Raw genomic sequence first — 21355 nt, 5'->3', positions numbered from 1 at the left:
TCCTCGAAATGAGGGCCTACAAGAATTCTCCCTGAACCCCCTAGGAACTTTGAGAATCATTTTTTTTAACCACTCCAAATCCTGAAAAGAGGTTTCCCTGAACTACTGACAAACCCTGAGATAAGTCCTCCTTAAACCTTCCAGGTCCTGCCTCAAGTTACATTTATGAGAAAAGTCCTACCTGACCCTTCCTGGAACCTTGAGAAGCATAATAATAATAATCCCCAAACCTCCTATAAATTAAGAGAAGAGTCCTTCTTGGGCAGTTTAGGTACGCTCCTGAGACAAGTCCTCCCTGAAACTTCTAGGGACCCTGCAGAGAGCACTCCCTCAACCATAAGATGAGTCTTGTCTCATAGTGCTTTTCCGCCAAAAGAACTCTGATTCTTGAACCACTTCTTTTCTGGATTATAAGAATTGTGATGCTTTTCAGCGAACCAGCCCACGTTTCCATCAGTTTTAGTGAAACTGTCAAAATGTTACATCATATGTCATCAAAAGAGGTGGTGGAGGTCAACAGAAGCAGTCACGGTTTGCACTGAAGAACCAAGTATACTTCGATTCTCACTGCAAACAAACGTTCCTGGTTCCAGAACATGAAAGTGCAACTCCAATGCTACATCACCTAATTACCTATCCAATCAGCTGTTCCCTCTGCCTTTAAATAAGATCACTCATTCAGTACCTTTGCTGCCTTTCAGACGCTGATGGTCGTTCTTACCCTCCTTCTTCCCTACTGCCTCCAGGTTGGTCCTGTTTGGTTGCCCGGGGGTTGGCTCCGCCCCTGTCTCCAATGTACGACAGGATCTGCAGAGCCAAGATGTATCAAGTCCTGGGCCGATGACGGGGCCTACGCCAAAGACTCTACTAGAAGACTGTTTCAATATAACCTCTTAATATATATGTATCTTTGTTTTGCTAAATATGTTAAAACATTAAATTGTTCAACTGACAACATTTCTTCTGGAGTCGTAATAGTAGAACTACTTTTGTTGGTGGAAATGCAGTGAATGTTTCAAAAAGGCTCACAAACCCAGATTCTGAAAAGTGTTCTTCCTAAATCTCAAGGCAATTCTGAAAAGAGCCCTCGCTGAGTCCCCCTAAGAGATTCCCTAAGAAGAGGAGTCCTTGAAACTTCTTGTCAGAATCTCTAAAATTGCAATGAACCCTCTAGAAACACTGAACAGTCTCCTGCCTTAACTGCCTAAAAACTCTGAAAGCAGAGTCTCCGAACCTCCCAAGAACCCTGAGAAGAGCCCTCTTTGAGCCTTCAAGGATTACAGAAAAAAAGTCTCTCCGGAATTTTCCAGATTCCTTAAGAAAAAGGAATCGCTAAAATGCTTCACCAGAACCCTCTAGAAACCCTAAGAGGAGTCCTTCCTAAACTCAAAAACTCAGAGAACAGTCCTCCCTGAACCTCCCAAGAACCCTGAGAGGAGTCCTCCTTGAGCCTTCAAGGATTCCAGAAAAAAGTCTTTCCGGAATCTTCCAGATTCCCTAAGAAGAGGACTCCCTGAAATTCTTCACCAGATCCCTCTAGAAACCATAAGAGGAGTCCTCCCTAAACTCAAAAACTGAGAGAACAGTCCTCCCTGAACCTTCCAAGAACCCTGAGAGGAGTCCTCCTTGGGCCTTCAAGGATTCCAGAGAAAAGTCTTTCTGGAATCTTCCAGATTCCCTAAGAAGAGGAATCCCTAAAATTCTTTCCCAAATCCATCTAGAAACCCTAAGAGTAGTCCTACCTAAACTCAAAAACTGAGAGAACAGTCCTCCCTGAACCTTCCAAGAACCCTGAGAGGAGTCCTCCTTGAGTCTTCAAGGATTCCAGAGAAAAGTCTTTCCGGAATCTTCCAGATTCCCTAAGAAGAGGACTCCCTAAAATTCTTCACCAGATTCCTCTAGAAACCCTAAGAGGAGTCCTCCCTAAACTCGAAAACTCAGAGAACAGTCCTCCCTGAATCTCCCAAGAACCCCAAGAAGAGTCTATCTTGAACCACTCAAGAAACCATTAGATGTTGAGTCCTCCCTCAACCGCATTCCTGGAAAGAGTTTGAATAAATAATTCTGCTGAACAAACTCTAAATTCACTAAATAATCAACCGCAATCCCCTATCTGAAAAAAAACTGGGAACACCTGGAACATCACAGAAAAAAAAATACTGCAAACAGAGTTTCAGAAAAAGGTTGCAATCTTGGTCCTGTATCTCTTCTCTGTCAGAGACACTCAGCAGGGGCACATCCTGACCAAATACAGACTGATTGTCCACAGCCTGGACAAAAACCTTGCTGCCCAGACAAGAACATTGCGTCCCTGTGAGAGATTTCTTCCTCACTTTTCCCTTCACTGACCAAAAGCACAAATATGTCAAAGACAATCCTAAACTCAGGAAATGGCGTTAGAAAAAGCCAGAATGGTGTACAGGAATGCTACAGCATGCTAATGGCGCCACTGGTTTGTAATGTAATGTAACATAGAGAGAAAAGAAAGAGAAGATAACAGAGACAAAGATTATGATAGTAGAGATGAGACTGAGAGACAAAGCAGAGCGATACATATAGACCCCTTATTTTACACACCAGAACCTCAAAGATCACTCATTGACGTACAGAAGAAGAGCTTTCATCTTTCTTTCGACCCCTCCGCCCTTTCATCATATCTATGCTCCAGTTCTCCTTATACCCCTACTCTCTCCATCTTAACAGCCTCCTGCTCTCAGCCTAATCTCTCTCTCTTTCTATCCTGCTTCCACCATTCATCCACATATCTCTAAACCTCTCCACTTTCAAAAGCTTCTGTTCAGGACTGACCCTCAGAAACCCTCTTAATATAATAGTTCTGACCTGATTGAAGATGACTGCAATTTGACCATGTGCTTTAAAAGAGGCTGGACTGTTTGTATGTATGTGTAAGCAGTCAGTATTCAATTGCAAAGTTAATATTTGTGTTCTGCATTATCTGTAGGCTTACTATTTTCAAGTATATTCTATGTTTGCCTGTAAATATTTGACAGATTGTGTCAAATGTTCTTTGCAAAGTATTGAGTGCACCATTAGAAAAGTACATTGCTTTCCAATGTTTTTTTTTATGTTGTGTTTTGATTTCTTAGTGATAGGGAAGTTCATTTGAATGTAAATTTGGTCATTGGCCTTCAAAATTGGATAGAACAATTGAAATAATGCATTTAAGTACAAAATCACACCCTTGCAGTAATCAACGGTCTGTTATTAACCTACAAAAAAAGAGACCACCTAAAAATAGTGATTTTACCAAATGAAAATCCTCTCAAATATAATCAAGACGAAGATGGATGATTACAAGCCATCAAACCAAGCTGAACTGCTTGAATTTTTGCACCAGGAGTGACATAAAGTTATCCAAAAGCAGTGTGTAAGACTGGTGGAGGAGAACATGCCAAGATGCATGAAAACTTTATGAATATGAATTTGTTTTTTTTTTTACTTATTTGAGTCTGAAAGCGCTGCATCTTTTTTTGTTAATTTGATCATTTCACATTTTCTGTAAATAAATGCTCTAAATGACAATATTTTTATCTGGAATTTGGGAGAAATGTTGTCCGTAGTTTATAGAATAAAACAACAGTGTTTATTTTACTCAAACATAAACCTATAAATAGCAAAATCAGAGAAACTGATTCAGAAACTGAAGTGGTCTCTTAATTTTTTCAAAGCTGTATATTAGCATCAGTTTCAGTACTGCTTAATTTGAAAATCCATAGTAGTCTTTGATTTCAGGCATACTGTTAAAATTATAGGCATGGTGGCTTAGTGGTTGGCATGTTTGCCTCCCAGCACTGTGGTCTTGGGTTCAAGTCCATATCTGGATGGAGTTTCCATGTTCTCTCTGTGTCTGTGTGGGTTTCCCCCGGGGACACTGGTTTCCTCCCACAGTCCAAAAAAGATGGAAATCAGGTTGATTAAATACTCTAAAATTACCCAGAAAAATTGAATACTCTAAATCAGGGGTTGGCAATCAAGTTTGGCTGCAGGCCAGATATTTTCCAAGCCATTACGTGGTGGGTTTTGGAAAATGAAGTGTAATGGGATGGAATGCTACAGACTAGGTCTCCAACCCAGAGGTTGTTGAACACACTTGCAGAACAGTTGAATTCAAAGCAGGTAAATCCAAGAAGAAAGGAAAAAATTAAAAAATACACAACTCCAGCTCCTAACAACCTGCCTATTGCCGACCCCTGCAGTAAATTGATCTGGTGTGCATGTGTGTGGTGTGTATGTAAGTTTGTGTGTGTGTAAATGTATATATGACTGTGCTCTAGTGCCCAACGCAGTCATCCAGGTGGACGGTTGTTTCCGGTTGAGAGTACGCTGTGCATTATTGGCTGTCGCTTCTCGCAGGTGTGTTGATGAAAGCTAAGTGTAAATGGCTGTAAAGCGTCCTTGGGTTTCTAGAAAGGCGCTTATATAAGTTGAACTTCATTCATTCATTAATTTACTGTAAGAATTAAACCTGGTCTGGGACTACACATCATTTTGAATGGAGATTTCCCATGGAAAGCATAGTTTAGTGCAGGACTAGGCCGAATCCCTGCCCTGGAAACCAAGCCCCAGACAGCCGAACTCAGTGCTCTATATTCGTGACCCAGACGACACACTGTCCCCACCGTCTCCAGGTCGAGGTGGCCAAATATGGAACGGTCATAAAGGACGTGGCAGGAGCAAAATGAGCCATTACATCAGACAGGTACTACAGAGCCCTCCCTCTCTCTCTCTTTCTTCATCTCTCTCTATTTTTTCTCCTTTCTAATACACTCTCAATCTGTGTTTTTCTGTCCCACATCCATCCATCTTCAACAGGCAGAGATTGGGCCAGACGACGCCGGAGGTGAGTGATGGATAAATGTGTCTGCCTCCAGCTCCAGGCCCGTTTGACTGGAGGGTTGAGTCTGACCGGAGGGGTGATGGGGGTTAGATGTTAATTAGGCCTACAGCAGGCCCTCACAGATGGGATAAATGCTGGAGCATCAGTCAAGATGAGTTCTCAGCAACCACAGGATCGCACATTGCTCCTCATTCAAGAGGTGGAGCTAACAGCTGTTGGCTGCAAGGTAAATCTTAGACAAAATAACTTTTGATTTGATTTTGATTCTTTAGGAAATAACTCTGTGCTTCATGAAATCAAAAACCTCAACCTCAGTTCAGGTCAGTTTAGAATCAATTCCAGAGTGGGTGATTGGGAGGCTCATTGGAGTTCTTGGTGGTCCATAAGCAAATGTGAGCTGAACTACCATGACATACCAAGACAGTAGGCTTTATTGTATAAGTAGTAAGGTATTATCTTGTGAATGAGGTTGCCAGATTGCTCATAGCAAGGTTAGGTGAACTATCACAGTTCAAGTAAGTAAGTAAGTTTTATTTCTAATTTTTCTAATATTTCTAATTTCCATTTTCTCCCTAATTTATGACGCCAATTATCCAACCCACTCACTAGGACTCCCCCTTTTGCTATTAATGCCCCAACACAAGGAGGGTGAAGACTGCCTCCTCCGATACATGTGAAGTCAGCCATCGCTTCTTTTTGAACTTTTTGAGTATCATCACAGCACACTCGAAGGAAAGCGCAGCAACTCGGCTGCAAGGCTCACAGACGCATTGTGCTGATCGACATCACCCTAAGAATGATAAGGGGAAGGAGTGCCATCTACACACCAAGAAAGAGGAACTGCTTAAGAATATTCCAGCTGCATGGGGTGGATTATAACAGGACTTCACTAGGAACCTCTACAACTCCATTACATACATGTTATACACTATTTATTTTTATTTACTTATTACTGCATTTTTAGCTCAATAAATACGACCAAGAGTTTCTTATATCAGTCTAAACATTTTTTTTTTGCTCCTGGTAACTTTATCTGCCTTCTGAACAGCATTGCAATTCAACATTTATTTATTTGTTCAACTATTATTATTTCTTTGATTTTGATGATGGGCTTACATATTGTTATTGTCAATAACTTTCATAGATCTTACACAGCTGACACAAAAGTGGTCTATTCTTCCATCACTTTCATTTTCTTTGTTCTTTCTATGTTTTTTTTGTACTTGACACAGGCACTACTGTGTTTCGATGGACTTTCTGGGCATGTGGAATCACAGGCTGGTAAAGTAGAGGCTTCAGGGTCTTGCTGTCTAGCTGTGAGGTCTAGCTGTTTCTCCCACTTTCAGGCTTTCAGGGCGAAGGTGCTCAAACAATCCCACAAACTGAGAGAAAGGCCTCTCCAGACAACCAATCAGACCGACGTATTCAAGCGAGACTGTTACCTCTGTGTAGCAGTATTTCACAATCCCCAGTAGCAAATGAAATAGCCTATCAGCTGCTGACTGCGGAGAGAGAGATTTACACTTTCATAAGCAAGAGTGAAGTCTGCAGGAAAGGTTCGTAATTAATGGCCTAACTGACTGCGCTACACAAATAAACAAAGTCAAGTGTATTGTTTGTTTTTTTCCGCAGCTTTTAGTGCTCGAGTCATTCGGAGCTGTATTAAAACTGTTCCACTGCATTGGGCATGGTAATGAGCCTGCATATGTGCTTTTGTATACGTCAAAAAAACAGTGTGTGTGTGTCTATGTGTGTATTTGTGTAACTACAATAACTACAAAAACTTTTAGAATATAAACTTTTTAATCATTTCCAGGTTTAGGTTTTTCTTTAGCAATAGCGTATTTAAATTAATGGGACTTTTATTGGGCTACACAAAATTCTTGTGTAACAAAAACACACATAACTCTTTCAGACCTGAGTTATTACAGTAATGTACAGAAAAGAAGACTCTAAGATTTTGCTATATAATCTAATTCGCAAATAAATCCAACTAAAATAATTAAAATATTATAATTTCCATTGCATTGGAAGCCTGTGTGTAATATTTCATATTTTATAGACCTTTTTATTTTATAAAATATTCCTAAACAATAAAAAAATCATGATTAAAAAGTTATTAAAATAAGCTGTTTTTTTACCTCAATGTCTCTAGAACTACTTTTTATTCCAGTGCAGTGGGCGGGGCCAAGCCACTGTTTCATTGGTTTATATATAACTTGTTCATTGGCTGGTTCATGGTCTATTCTGATGAACAACTCTCAAATAGTGTTATGTGCAACAAATACATTTGAACCCTTTCATTACTAAAAGAAAGGATTGACTGAAGTTCAGTTCACTTATTTACTCTATGTAACGTTTAAGTTTTGAAACCGAGTTAAATTTTAATTTATTTGAAATTAAATTTACTTTAAAAAGCAAATGTAGAAAGTTAGTAAATTTTACTCATCATTTTTTTCAGTGTACAACTCCACTGTTAAAAGAATAAGACCAAGGCGCTGTCAGTATGTTTGGGAGACTGCTGGTTCAAATCCCAGTCATGCAGCTTGCCATCAGCTGCCGGAGCCCTGAGAGAGCACAGTTGGCGTTGCTCTCTCTGGGTGGGTAGATGGCGCTCATTCCTCTCATCATTCCAAAAGGGTGATGTGCTTTCCTCCAAGCGTGCTTTAATGCTACTCAGCAATGCTACATCAGCAGTAGTCTTGGCTTCACACATGTATCAGAGGAGGCATGTGCTAGTCTTAACCTGTACTTGTGTTGAGGCATCACTGGTGATAAAGGATATACAGCAGACTAGCAGCTAAATAGGTGGGACAATTGGCCACATGAATTGAAAGACAGGAGTTAAGTGAGGTTCTTTAGTTTAAAACTGTGAAAGATCCCTTTTAGGTGCTTTGAGGAACCTTTAGGAAAAAAGGTATTTAGAAGAACATGTTCCTTGAAACACCTTAAGCTTTCTTGAAGTTTCCTCAAAGCAGCTTTGGGAGATCCTCCACAGTTTCAAATAGAGCTTAGATCGTGCCCAAAAAATCCGACCCGACCCAGCCCGAGCCCGTGCACGTTCTGCCTGAGCCTGACCCAACCTGAACCATAAACTTTTATTATGAGCCCGAGCCCGACCCAACCCGAACCATAAACCTGTCTGTTTTCGGGCTGTTTGAATGAGCGAAATATGATCAGAATTATGGTAATTAACACTGTAACATAGAAGCATAGAACTATTATTTAATTAAAATGATTTTTAAGAACAGCAACACACAGTGCTGCAAGTCAAACGCGGAGGTGTTTACGTGCACCCAGAGCTACGTGAAAGAGAGAGAAAGAGAAAGAGAGAGAGATTTGTGTGTTCTGGTGTATGAGCTACTCACAGGTAAAGGTTCTTATATACTGTATCTCCTGTTTCTCTTTTATCTCCTCGCGCTCATATTCTAATCCCATAAATAACTCTGCAGTTTCTCAGTGTTTTCTGTTGTATTTTGCAGTTAGCGTGAGCGCTTTAAACAAGAACTAATGCCACGAAGCATGAGGTGCCGCGCGCTGTCGTTGTTGTGCCGAATCCGACTCCCTGCTGAATCCGACTCCGCTTCGCAAACAAAATCGGCACAACACCCCCTGCTGTACAACTCCGGGAGAGAAAAGTTAGTTTTATAAACACACAATACAGTTCCAGTTAGTTACGTTTTTTCTTTTAATTACCATTTTTATTAGATTCAGTTAACACAAATGTTTTTTCACTTTCAGTTTCAGTTATTTCGTTTGTTTTGGTAAACAATAATAATTGGTTACTTAGCAACATTGTGATTATCACACCAGAGCTTTATATAAAATAAAAATAGAATTAAAAAACAGATGCCTACATCTTGGACTCTTTTTTGGAGCCCGACCCAGCCCGGCCCGAGGACTATGTTGGGAAATCTCGGCCCGACTGGTCAGTTCAGGTTCGGGCAGAGAATCTAAGCTCTAGTTTCATACTAAATATCTCCCCCAAAAAAATAATTTTAACAGCCAGCTCTGATCAAAAGACAGCTCTCACCGTTCCTCTTCACACTCAAAGTGCTGCGTTTTCCTGCATAAAGACTAATCTCAGTCTCTGGAATTGCTCGGTGATGGTTGCCAACAAAACAAACAATCAAAACCGAAACAACACCCTCTCCTCATTTCAGAGAAACACTGATGAGAGAGGAATATGAAGTCTTTCATTAATATTTCCACTCCTGCACAAAGACCCTGAGAATACTGATGCCTGTTTCCAGACCTGCGAGATGCGGTTCTGCATTAGTAAGAGGAAGAGTTAAATATTTATCTTTTTTGCTACATTCTGCTAAGGAAAAGGTGCTGTCAGATGAACAGGGTTTAGTACAGGATAGTAAAGCAGTATGTGTAACCTTTCAACTGTAAAATACTTTGGTGGACTTCAAGATGTAGACTTGTAGATGTAGATGGCTGTAATACATTAGTTATGTTGCAATCATTACAGACATTTTTTTTAACATAGCCTCTCCATTTTCACAGGCTCAGAAGTAATTGGACCAATGCACACCACAAAGCAGTGTTTCCTCTAGATTCATAGGGATACAAGATATAAATGAAAGGAAGCATTCAGCAACATACAGCCCTGGAAAAAAAAAGAGACCACTTCAGTTTCTGAATCAGTTTCTCTATGTTTGAGTAAAATGAACATTGTTGTTTTATTCTATAAACTACAGACAACATTTCTCCCAAATTCCAAATAAAAATATTGTAATTTAGAGCATTTATTTGCAGAAAATAAGGGAAGGGAAATGGCTGACATAACATAAAAAGATGCAGAGCTTTAATACCTCAAATAATGAAAAGGAAATAAGTTTATATTCATAAAGTTTTAAGAGTTCAGAAATCAATTTATATTTGGTGGAATAAACCTGTTTTCTTTTTTATCACAGTTTTCATGCATATTGGCATGTTCTCCAGTCTCCACCAGTCTTACACACTGCTTTTGGATAACTTTATGCTGCTTTACTCCTGGTGCAAAAAATCAAGCAGTTCAGTTTGGTTTGATGGCTTGTGATCATCCAGCTTCCTCTTGATTATATTCCAAAGTTTTTCAATTCAGAGCTTTTCAGTTTTCAGAGCTGTATATACCATTTATAATGTGTGGTAACAGTTTGCTCAGCTTAGTGATGTCTGTTTTTTTCAGCTTAAAAATGTATGAGTTGTACAGGACTAGTATAGTATTAGTATAAGTATTGAATTGTTTACAAAACACTGTTTAAATTCCAATCACACGTGATCTACTACTTCGGCTTTCGGCTTTTGACTTTCAATATGAGACACAGAGAGAGAGAGAGAGAGAGAGAGAGAGAGCAAGAGAGAGAGAGAGAAAGAGAGAGAGAGAAATAGAGAGAACACCAGGCTTGTTGACTTTCTTTTGTTTAACCTCTAATAAACCCATTACTCCATCCTACAGATCTTCCCACACACACACACACACACACACACCATATAAACACAGCTAATTCAGATAGCCCACAAGGCCAACCAGCAGTACAGTGTTTAAGCCTTCAGATCAGACGAACCCGAGCCGTCTTGGCGTTCTCTCTCAGCGATGCTCGGCTCAGGCTGATCTGGACGCTTCCAGGAGGTACACTGCTCGGCCAGCGCTGCCCTGTGGCCACTCAGTCAAAGCCTGCCTGGCTCTTACCCTGACGATCATCATCATCTGACCAGCTGGAGTGAGCCAAAGCATCCTTCATCTACATGTTCACAGCTTTTAGTCTCAATATCAATAGCTTTGCCTTGGCTTGGCTTACAGAGAGGACAGACAGAGCAATATAAGCATGTCCTCAACAAGACTGTGTAGATAATTCAGTGAAACCCATGCTCTCTATGGGTGGGTAGATGGCACTCCTCTCACCTCTCCCATCGTGATGCTGGTCAGCACAGGCATCTGTTGGCTGATGTATCAGAGATGAAGATATAACACTTTCCTCTGGGCTAGTTACCTGCACTGCCTAGAGATGCTGCACTGGCTTTGCATGTAGCATTGCAAGCACTTAGGGTCCTATCCTACACCCTTGGCAAGGTGCATTACAACGCTCTTTGCTATCTTACACCCCGTCAACATTCATTTTCACGCCTCGCACCTGCGCTGTTCAAAACACATCAGAGGAATAAATCTACTCTGATGGGTGTGGAGGTCTAGAAGTGGTGGTGTGTTCAGGTAAATTTCTGGCGTACACTTCCGCTCATTAAACACACACACACGCTCTTCAGAGCTCAAACCCGACTTTTAATTTATACACAATAAACAAAATAAAAAAATATAATACCATTACTGTTCCCTTAAAAAAGCTGCTGGTGTATCTTCACAGAGTGAAAGCGCAGGTCAGAATCCTTTTCTGAGAAACACAAAAGCAATATGCTGTTAAGATATGAAAACGCCAAAGGCAGAGCTCACCTGCGTCTTAAAGGGATTGTTAGGCAACTGACACACTGATTGGTTTATTTCACGTTACGCCCAAAACACACCCATGATTAATTCAGAAAATGAGTTCATGCCTTTTGCCCATTTCGAGACACACAAGGTTTTTAAACAGTGAGGACGCAAGGCATGAAAATAGACTGTAAGATAGCAAAGAGCATCGCAACGCGCCTCACGCAGGGTGTACGATAGGGCCCTCAAGCCTACACAGAGGCCAGATCTAACTTTACAATATCATCTGCTTTGTTTGAACAATTCCCTCTCAAACGAGGCTCCATCGCATGATATACTGACACAGTGAATTTAATAAAGCTCATCAAATGAGCCTAAACATATGCCAGCCCTGGCAACACCATCTGCTATTAGCTGATCGCGTTAGTCCAAAACCACTGAGTTCTCTTCCCCGTCAGACATGGCCGCATGCCAAACGGAGACATAACGAGACAGCGACTACGTCAGCGTCACTTCACATCGCTTCCAGAGCCAAAATGTAGATTATGAATATGTATGCGAGTGCATGCCAAATACAAATAGCTGCAGCTGCACCAAGCGGCTTCGCTAAGAGCCAGAATCAAATCAGCGCCGTACTGTAAAATCCACGTCACAGATTAATGCAGCACTGTAGCATCAGCAGCAGCAGCTCTGCACTGGAAACCAGCAAGTCCTCAGAGCTCCCAGCCCTCAAGGTCACTAGGCATGTCCACACAATACAAAACAGATTAGTCTCCATTCACTAATACACTAATGTATCACGCAGGGCTTTAACTCGGGGTTTACCTTCAGTCCTCCGTACTCTGCAGCAGATCCTCGGTCCACTCCAGTGATGTAGATGCCCAGGGCGTATTCCGCTCCCCCGCGGATCATCAGACCCAGAGGAAGACCGTCATCCAAGGAGATGTTGACCTGCAGTGACACACACACAGACATGCACACAAATTAACACATTCATTTCAGTACCACTTTAATCCAAATTGGTGATATAGTTCTTTGGTTTTGTGTCCAAATGTAACATGCACCGATGGTAACATTTAGATTATAAGGACATTATGAGTGTGTGTGTGTGTGTGTGTGTGTGTATGAGTGAGTGTATGCATGCACGCGCACGAGCTTGCATGCAAACATGTTTAGTTCTGTTGCATTGTTACCCAATGCATGAGTTCATATGAGTTTAAGCTATTTTCTTCAAATTTGCTGATGCGACTTTTTTTTTCTAAGCTGTTTTTACATTGAAGCTTTTGCATATGAACAGTTCCCATAATATATTGTTTGTGTCACGCCTGGCCCTGTTTCCTGTCTGTCCTCGTGCCTGTGTTGTCCCACGTGACCCGTGCCCCTGTGTTCTGCCTGTGATTTTCCATTACCTCATGTCTCATTTGTAGCTCCACCCCTTCCCCAGGTGTTTCCACTCCCAGTGTGTTTCCTGTTTAGTTTAATAGACTTCCTCTGTCACTTGTCCTCTGTCGGTCTTTGCACTGTCCCCCGTTGTCTGTCCCTCGGCGTTTCTCTGTTCTCAGTGTTTTCATAGCCTTAGCCCGAGTCCCTTGTTCTTTGTTTATCTTCTTGTGTAATTCTTGTTTTGTATTGTTCTGTGTTTACCCGTCTATTTGTTTATTTGTTGTTTAGTTATTAAATTCCTATTCTTACCTGCACTTACGTTGTCTCCTCGTCTCCCTACCTGGGTCAATCCTGACAGTTTGTTATGAAATAGAACATTTTTTACTAAATTGCATTTTATCCTGTTAGTGCATGGTGTCCACTACAGTGGACAGTTGTGTATCTTAGACAGAATAAATAATTAAGAAAATAAAACTTATTAGGTGTTTTAAGTCTTTCTTGTGGGGAAAAAACCTAGAAAAAAAAATCCACTTCAGTGATTTAATAATTCATGCATTAAAGGGTTAACATTTCATAAAAGTGTTCCTTACTACATTCCTAATAAGAAAAGAAAAATGTATACCTGCATATTTTTTGCAGAATAAAAAGATTTGACCGATATTCCAGAGGTCATATTGTCATTTCCACTGTTGGTCACCATCTTGGATTTCTGATGCTATATCTCAATTTTGAGAATATTGATAGACATTTATTTTTTACACAAGAAAGAGTGGATTTAGAAGACAGCCCCCTGGTTGTTTGGAATATATATTGCAAATATTTTGTTTTTAAATGCAGTTTAAATATGCATCCACTGTACTGTACACCATGCATGAAAGGTTAAACTAAGACAACCTTTATAAAGGGTTTATGAATTGTTTATAAAGGAGCTTAAAAATGACATTAATTTGGTTGCAACCACTTTAAAATCCATTATTAGCAGTTAATAAACATATAACAACACAAAAATAGAAATGGCAACAGTGAGCCAAAAATGTGCAAAGTAGTGATTCCACACTCATTTATCCTGTCAAACCTCAGATCTTTCTAGATACTGATCTTACTTTGTGTTTTCCATCAATCAGCATTAAACTGTCATATGAATATATTTGTAAGTATGTTCAACTATTTACCATAAACTTAAAGACTAAGCTGAGTTAAATGACTAACTAAGCAAACAAGGGATTACTATTGCCTTTTCAATGGGTTGTGTTGTAACTGCTAATCAATGCTTTTAATAAATGTACAACCTAATTAATAATATAAAATAAAAAAATCTAATTTATTAACCATTTATAAACCTTTTATAAGGGTAGTCTTATTTTAAAGTGGTACCTCAATTTCTATTCATATCCTATAAATGTAATACATTTATAATAAAAAGGCTCTCAGTGTCTCAACTTTGGCTGTTATTTCTGTTGTACTGTCATGTTTTTTTCCCTTGAGCGACAGTATTTCGTAGGCTAATGTAGCTAAAGCAATTGAAGCATATAATCTAGCAATTAGCATCATGCTAACAAGCCTAAATTTGCTGATCTCGCCACAAGCTGTGTTGAGTACTGTAATCTCAATATCAATCTCTTCTGATATTGCATGACAACCAGTTATATGCACTCTGGAAAAAATATTTGATATTTTTTTCTGATTTTACTATTTATATGTTTGTATATATCGTATTGTATCGAAGCGTTGAAAACTGCCAGAGCTGCAGGTCAGTCCTCAGTGCTCATTCTGCTGGACCTCTCGGCCGCATTTGACACAGTCAACCATGACTTCCTCCTAACTATACTCTCAAACATGGGGATCGCAGATAATGTGCTGTCATGGTTCAGATCATACCTCACTGGGCGCTCGTTCAAGGTGTCGTGGCAAGGACAGCTGTCCTCAGCCCGCTCCTTATCCACTGGGGTTCCCCAAGGTTCGGTACTGGGACCCCTTCTCTTCTCCATATACACCACCTCTCTTGGTCAGGTTATCCGCTCACACGGATTTTCCTACCATTGCTTTGCTGATGACACCCAGCTATACCTGTCGTTCTCACCTGAAGATCACTCAATCTCTGCACGGATATCGCAGTGTCTCTCTGACATATCCTCATGGATGAGGGAGCATTACCTTCAATTAAATCTCTCAAAGACTGAACTTCTGGTTATACCAGCAAAACCATCTTTTCAACACAAATTCTCTATAAGTATCGACTCTCTCTCTCTCTCACCGACAAAGGTTGCTAGGAACCTGGGTGTTATGGTTGATGACCAACTCTCCTTCACGCACCATGTGGCCTCAGTTGCTCGGTCCTGCCGCTTTGCGCTCTATAACATCCGAAAAATTAGACCGTTCTTGACGCAACAGGCCACCCTACTCCTGGTGCAAGCGGTCGTCATCTCACGCCTCGACTACTGCAATGCCCTGCTAACTGGCCTCCCGGCCTGCGTAGTAAAACCACTCCAGATGATCCAGAACGCAGCAGCACGTCTGGTCTTAAACCAGCCAAAAGGGGCACATGTCACCCCGCTGCTCATTGAGCTCCATTGGCTACCAGTTGATGCTCGCATCAAATTCAAAGCTCTTACAATTGCCTACAAGGTGATGTCAGAACAGGCTCCTTCCTACCTGCACTCGCTCCTGAAGGCTTACGCTACCTCCCGGCCGCTGCGCTCCTCCAGTGAACGTCGCCTCGCTTTGCCAAACATTCACACAAAGCAATCCAGACTGTTCTCATACAGAGTTCCCCAATGGTGGAACAAACTACCCTCCACTACCAGATCAGGAGAATCTCTCGCTATCTTTAATAAACTCCTGAAGACAGAGCTCTTCAAAGAGCACTTACTCTCTTAACACCTCTAACACACTAACTACTTCTAACCTCATTTCCTTCTTCCTCTCCTTCACTCCTCTATCCTATTATTCCCCTTTGTCCTCCTTTTATCCCTATCCAAAGATGTTTTTCCTTTAAACTTATTTTACATTGTACTTGACTATTGTAAGTCGCTTTGGACAAAAGCGTCTGCCAAATGTAATGTAATGTAATATGTTTGAGTAAAATGAAGATTGTTGTTTTATTCTATAAACTACTGGCAACATTTCTCCCAAATTCCAAACAAAAAATATTGTCATTTAGAGCATTTATTTGCAGAAAATCAGAAATCAACAAAATAATGAAAAAAAAAAAAATTCAGCAATTTCAGACCTTAAATTATATTCATTTGGAAACATCACAAATACAATTGTTTAGGAGTTCAGAAATCAATATTTGGTGGCTTTTTAATCAGGTTTCATGCATCTTGTCATGTTCTCCTCCACCAGTCTTACACACTAATTTTGGGTGATATTATGCCACGTTCAGCTTTGTCTTAATTATATTCCAGAGGTTTTTAATGAGGATTGGGTCTGGAATTATTCGTAAAAATAGTAAAAGCAGAAAAACTGTTTCTGAAGTGTTTTTTTTTTTTTTTGTGAAGTGGTCTCTTAATTTGAGTTGTATGAATGTCCAAAATTAGCTGGGAACAGTTAGAAATTTAGGAAATTAATTGAAAGCTTAACTGAAAACTGAAAGGGACTACTTCATAAAGCTGACTGAGAAAATCCAGCCAAATTGTGCAAAGCTGTCTAATCTAAGCAAGAGGTGCTACTTTTTTACGAATCTAAATGGCAAAACAAATTCTGGTTTGTTTAACACTTATTATTCTTTACTTAGATAATTTAATACATTTTTCGACATAGTTTCGGTGGATTTAGTATTAATCTAGAATGTAGAACATCTTAAAATAATGAAAAACCATTGAATTTAAGGTATGTCCAAACTTTTTTACTGTTACTGTATTATACAGTCTTATGTTTCTCCAGAATGTCCTGTAATTAATAGTAGGGGTGTCACGATTCTCTAAATCCTCGATTCGTTTTATTTCCGATTTTAGGGTCACGATTCGATTCTCGATTTTCTTTTTTTCTTTTTTTTTTACAGCAGAGAGGCCTATGCCAGTTTTAGATTAGTCTGTGGTCAGTCATTGGTTTGATTCATCAAATTTACAATATCTTATTTCAAAAGGTGGGCTTGATATAAGTGATGCAAAGTGATACAAGTGATCTGTAATACACCACATTATGCACTAATGGTCAAATTTAAATAATTTAATTAAGATATATATGTAATGCCATCTAGTGGATTTTTGGTAGCAGCAGTGTGCACTATTAAAACAGCAATGTGCAACATAACAAAATAAATAATAAAAAAAATACAGGAACAGTCTTGTACAAAATAATAGAACAATTAGAACCTTAACAAACTGAACTCTATCCTACTATAACAGTTCAACATGAAAAATAAGACTCATCCCTGAGAATGACGAGTTTTTTTCTTTAATAAAGATATATTATTAACTTTATCTGAGAGAAAGATGCTCCTTAAGGTACCAAAACTATTAACATATTTGAGGCTACACAAAACAACTGTTATTTTTATATTTTCAAGTTTTTCTTTAAGAAGATGAGAATGTCCACATTCTCTGGAGAAAGGGCTGCTCTTTGATATATATATATATATATATATATATATATATATATATATATATATACATATATATAGAGAGAGAGGCGTGTATGATTAATGGTTATAGATCTGACTGGATCAGATAGGAAATAAATCGTAGTGACAGACAAAAAAGGTTGCAGGAAATTAGAGCCAGGACAGACCTCAGCCAGCTCCCCCTGGGCAAGAAAAAAGCAACACCCCACGCACCTCAATGAATTACCCCTCCATAAGCCCATTCAAACACCCCCTTCCAACAGACTACACCAGCGTCCTTTCCAATTAGAACTGTGTCAAATCATAGGAAGGCTTGGAAAACAGCCTCTTTGTAGAGAATGCTGTGTGATTGGATTCGCTCCTGTCCTGCTGCTCGCTTTTGGATGGATATGTTCGTGTTTGAAATGTCCAGACTGTGTTCATCTAGCATAAGAAATGGGATTTAAAATGACTGAACAAAAAAGAACACATTTACACAATTCCCCCCTTATCTTTAAAGAAATAAATATGTACTAAATGACTGTAAGCATGTTAAATTGCTACAGAAATCCAATTTCAAAGCACTGAACAGGGTTTTTGGCACTGCCCCCCTCTGCTTAGACGTGAATCTCAAGCTGGTTGCCAGGTTGGGGACACTGAACTTCACTGAACTTCGTAAGTGTGCACGTATAATCACATTCATAGCTAAACTGACCCAATATTGAGTATCAAATATCAAATTTTTGGTTTCTGTCATATATTACGATCGCCTGATAGCAGTTCACATGAGGTAGCATGTTGTAGCATGTCTACACTGAAAAAAATGTTGAGTAAAAATTACTTAAAAACATTAATTTCAGATGAATTTAAGTAACTTCACCTCGGTTTTAAGACTTAAATGTTACATAGAGTAAATAAAAGAACGAAACTTCAGTCAATCCTTTCTTTAAAAAAACTTTTCTGCATACAATATTACCTAATTACAATTACTAAATTTATACAATATTACTGAAATAATTTATTTTATATTTGATTTTTTTTTTTATATTTTATTTATTTATTTTGTAAACAGACCAATTCTCAACATATGGATGGCATGTAATACTAAAAAGAATGTATTGAGACAGTGTAAAATGTGTTATAAATATTTACATTTCAGCAGTTATAATATATTATTTATTATTAATTATTTAAGTAATATTGTATAAATTAAGTAATTGTAATTAGGTAATATTGTATGCAGAAATTAAGTAAAGTTTACTAAAAGAAAGGATTGATTCAGTAAATATAAATGAAGTAAAATTTACTAAAAGAAAGGATTGATTCAGTAAATATAAATTAAGTAAAATTTACTAAAAGAAAGGATTGATTCATCAAAAATAAATGAAGTAAAGTTTACTAAAAGAAAGGATTGATTCAGTAAATATAAATTAAGTAAAATTTACTAAAAGAAAGGATTGATTCATCAAAAATAAATGAAGTAAAGTTTACTAAAAGAAAGGATTGATTCAGTAAAAATAAATGAAGTAAAGTTTACTAAAAGAAAGGATTGACTGAAGTTCAGGGGTGGGTTTCCCGAAAACGATCAATCTTAGCGAATAACGAACGAACTAACGAATGACGTGTGTAAAGAACGAGCCAGTTCTGCGAGTGTTTCCCAAAGAGCTTCGCAACGTGAAAATTAACGAACGAGGTTAAAGAACATCTTTGTTGACTCCTCCCCCGAAACAGCGCGCTCAATCGATCCACAAATATCGATTCAACACTGCAATATGCAGTATTTATTCACTATTACACCCTAAAAACGTAGAAATGTGTTGTAATTAACAACATTATACTCCTAAAGATACATATGACTAAATAAATACTCGAAAATCTAATCTATTTTAAAACATTAAACTTATTTTTACATTTTTAAAACTATTATTGTTAATATATATTATATTAATAGATATTATACTAATATTATTAACAGTAATATTGATAGTAATATTAATTTATTATTATTCTAATTTTTATTATTATAAAATAATATAATAATACATATGTTCCTGTGTGTGTGTATATATATATATACATATATATTACATTTTAAACCAACAGAAATATGTTTTGTACTTTATACTGTGAAGCTCAAGCTCATCCTAAATCACCATCTCAGTTGGGTTTATGTCAGGGGATTGTCAAAGCCATGCACCTTTTTGTCTACTAATTCCATTTGCGTCAATTAGTTTTCATGGTTTTAATATTAATCGACAATGTAAAAAAAAAAAAAACATGGAATGAGACGTGTCCAACTTTTGACTGATATTTGCGAGCTGACACACCCCAGAGTTTGCCCAGATGAACTTGGTGACTTTGCAGCTTTGCTTAGACCGTGAGCATCATCTGCAGGAATTGACTGATTGCATTTCTTGCAGCATTAATGTCAAGACTTCTATCATCGCTAATCTGGATTTAAATAATTTACTCGTGGGTTTGATTGCCCAGTTAGACTACAAGCCACAGTTGGCATTATAATATAATATAATATAATATAATATAATATAATATAATATAATATAATATAATATAACTTATTCACTCATTTACTCACTCGTCAACCGCTTTATCCGTTAAGGGGCCCGGGGGGGGGTCGATGCTTGGTGGCTGGAGTCTATACCAGCTGGCATCGGGCTGAAGGCAGTATACACCCTGGACAGGATGCCAATCCATCACAGGGCAGACAGACACACAGACACATTCACTCACACCTAAGGGGCAATTTTTATCCGACATCTAATTAGACTGAACTAATTTCTTTGGACTGTGGGAGGAAACCGGAGCACCCGCAGACACGGGAAATAATATAATATAATATAATATAATATAATATAATATAATATAATATAATATAATATAATATAATATAATAATTATATAATATAATAACAATTATATAGTAATATAATTGATTATAATTAATAGTAATATAATATATTAATATTAATAATTATATAGTAATATAATTGATTATGATTAATAGTAATGTAATATAATTGCTTCAAACACGGAAATTATCATTTTTCTTCCTCAAAATTGGCGGTCCCTGGTGTTTAAGGTGCTGAACTGCAAGTCGAGATCCCCTAAAGAAGCTCGTTAAAAATAACGACTGGGTGAGAGCACTCGTTAATCTGCGAGCGAGTTTACGTAGTACTTTAGTTACGCACGGGTTTGGGAAACACTCTTTAATTAACGATCAATCTTAAGTACGAGTTAACGAAGTTCTTAGCGTTACGAAGCTTTCGGGAAACCCACCCCAGTTCACTTATTTACTCTATGTAACATTTAAGTCTTGAAATCGAGTTGAAGTTACTTAAATGTATCTGAAATTAAATTTACTTTAAAAAAAAGCAAATGCAGAAACTTTTTTTAAGTATATTTTACTCATCATGTATTTCAGTGTAGGCTAAGCTGTTCCTAATTCTAGTTTATCTCTAGAGTACAGACTCTGGTTGCCAATTTGACAACATGTTGGGTACTTTTGGCTCAATTTCTATAGAACGGAAGGGAATTGAACCGTGGCCTCCATGTTTTCTACAGTGATAGGTGCACACTGAATTATACTGAATTCTCCCGTTAGCACTTTATGACACACTTCACATCTAGCCACACACACACTCACCCTCCTCTCTGCCCCCTGGTGTGGTGAGTGTGTGTGTCCACGTCTCTGGCTGTCGGTGAGCCGTCCTCCTGCTCCGTTCACGTGCTCCACCAGGTCTGGGGGTGGGGAGACGCTGCGCCCCTGAGGGTCAACCCACGTGTACACGTGATTGGTCACGTAGCCTCCGGGGATCCGCCCCATCGAACAGACGGTCATGGAGAGCTTCTTGCAGCCTTTCAGCACCTGTTAGCAGAGCGAGAGATGAGAAGAAGAAGAAGAAGAAGAAGAAGAAGAAGAAGAGGGGGAAAACAGAAGGACATTGGTAAAGAGGGTGTGCGTATTGCATTTTTAGCATTCTGTTATCATTCCACCGCACATAAGGTGACCTAATATCTCAGCGGTGATGCAGACGTCATAAATCACAGCACTTAATGTGCACATTAATTTAATCCATCAGGATGCACACAAGAAAAGAGTGGGGATAAATAATCACCACCAATAACCATCCATCTTTAA

General features: G+C 38.7%; 2 protein-coding genes across 2 annotated transcripts in view; one reads left to right on the top strand and one right to left on the bottom strand.

Annotated features, from left to right (window-relative positions):
• Positions 1-21355, bottom strand: part of whrnb (whirlin b) — a 117819-nt gene that overhangs the window by 58840 nt on the left and 37624 nt on the right. The window contains exons 3-4 of the mRNA XM_049470316.1: positions 20861-21082; positions 12096-12221 (exon numbers count right to left, since the gene is read on the bottom strand). Coding sequence (XP_049326273.1) covers positions 12096-12221; positions 20861-21082 — 348 coding nt within the window. The remainder of the gene's footprint in view (positions 1-12095; positions 12222-20860; positions 21083-21355) is intronic.
• The window catches only part of LOC111191728 (alpha-1-antitrypsin 1-2), a 313064-nt gene that overhangs the window by 273159 nt on the left and 18550 nt on the right, over positions 1-21355 (top strand). The window lies entirely within an intron of this gene.

The sequence above is a fragment of the Astyanax mexicanus genome, chromosome 22 (genome assembly GCF_023375975.1).
Source record: "Astyanax mexicanus isolate ESR-SI-001 chromosome 22, AstMex3_surface, whole genome shotgun sequence".
Lineage (NCBI taxonomy): Eukaryota > Metazoa > Chordata > Actinopteri > Characiformes > Acestrorhamphidae > Astyanax > Astyanax mexicanus.
The sequence above is the reverse complement of the archived record's forward strand: the minus strand, read 5'-3'. Positions and strand labels throughout refer to the sequence as shown.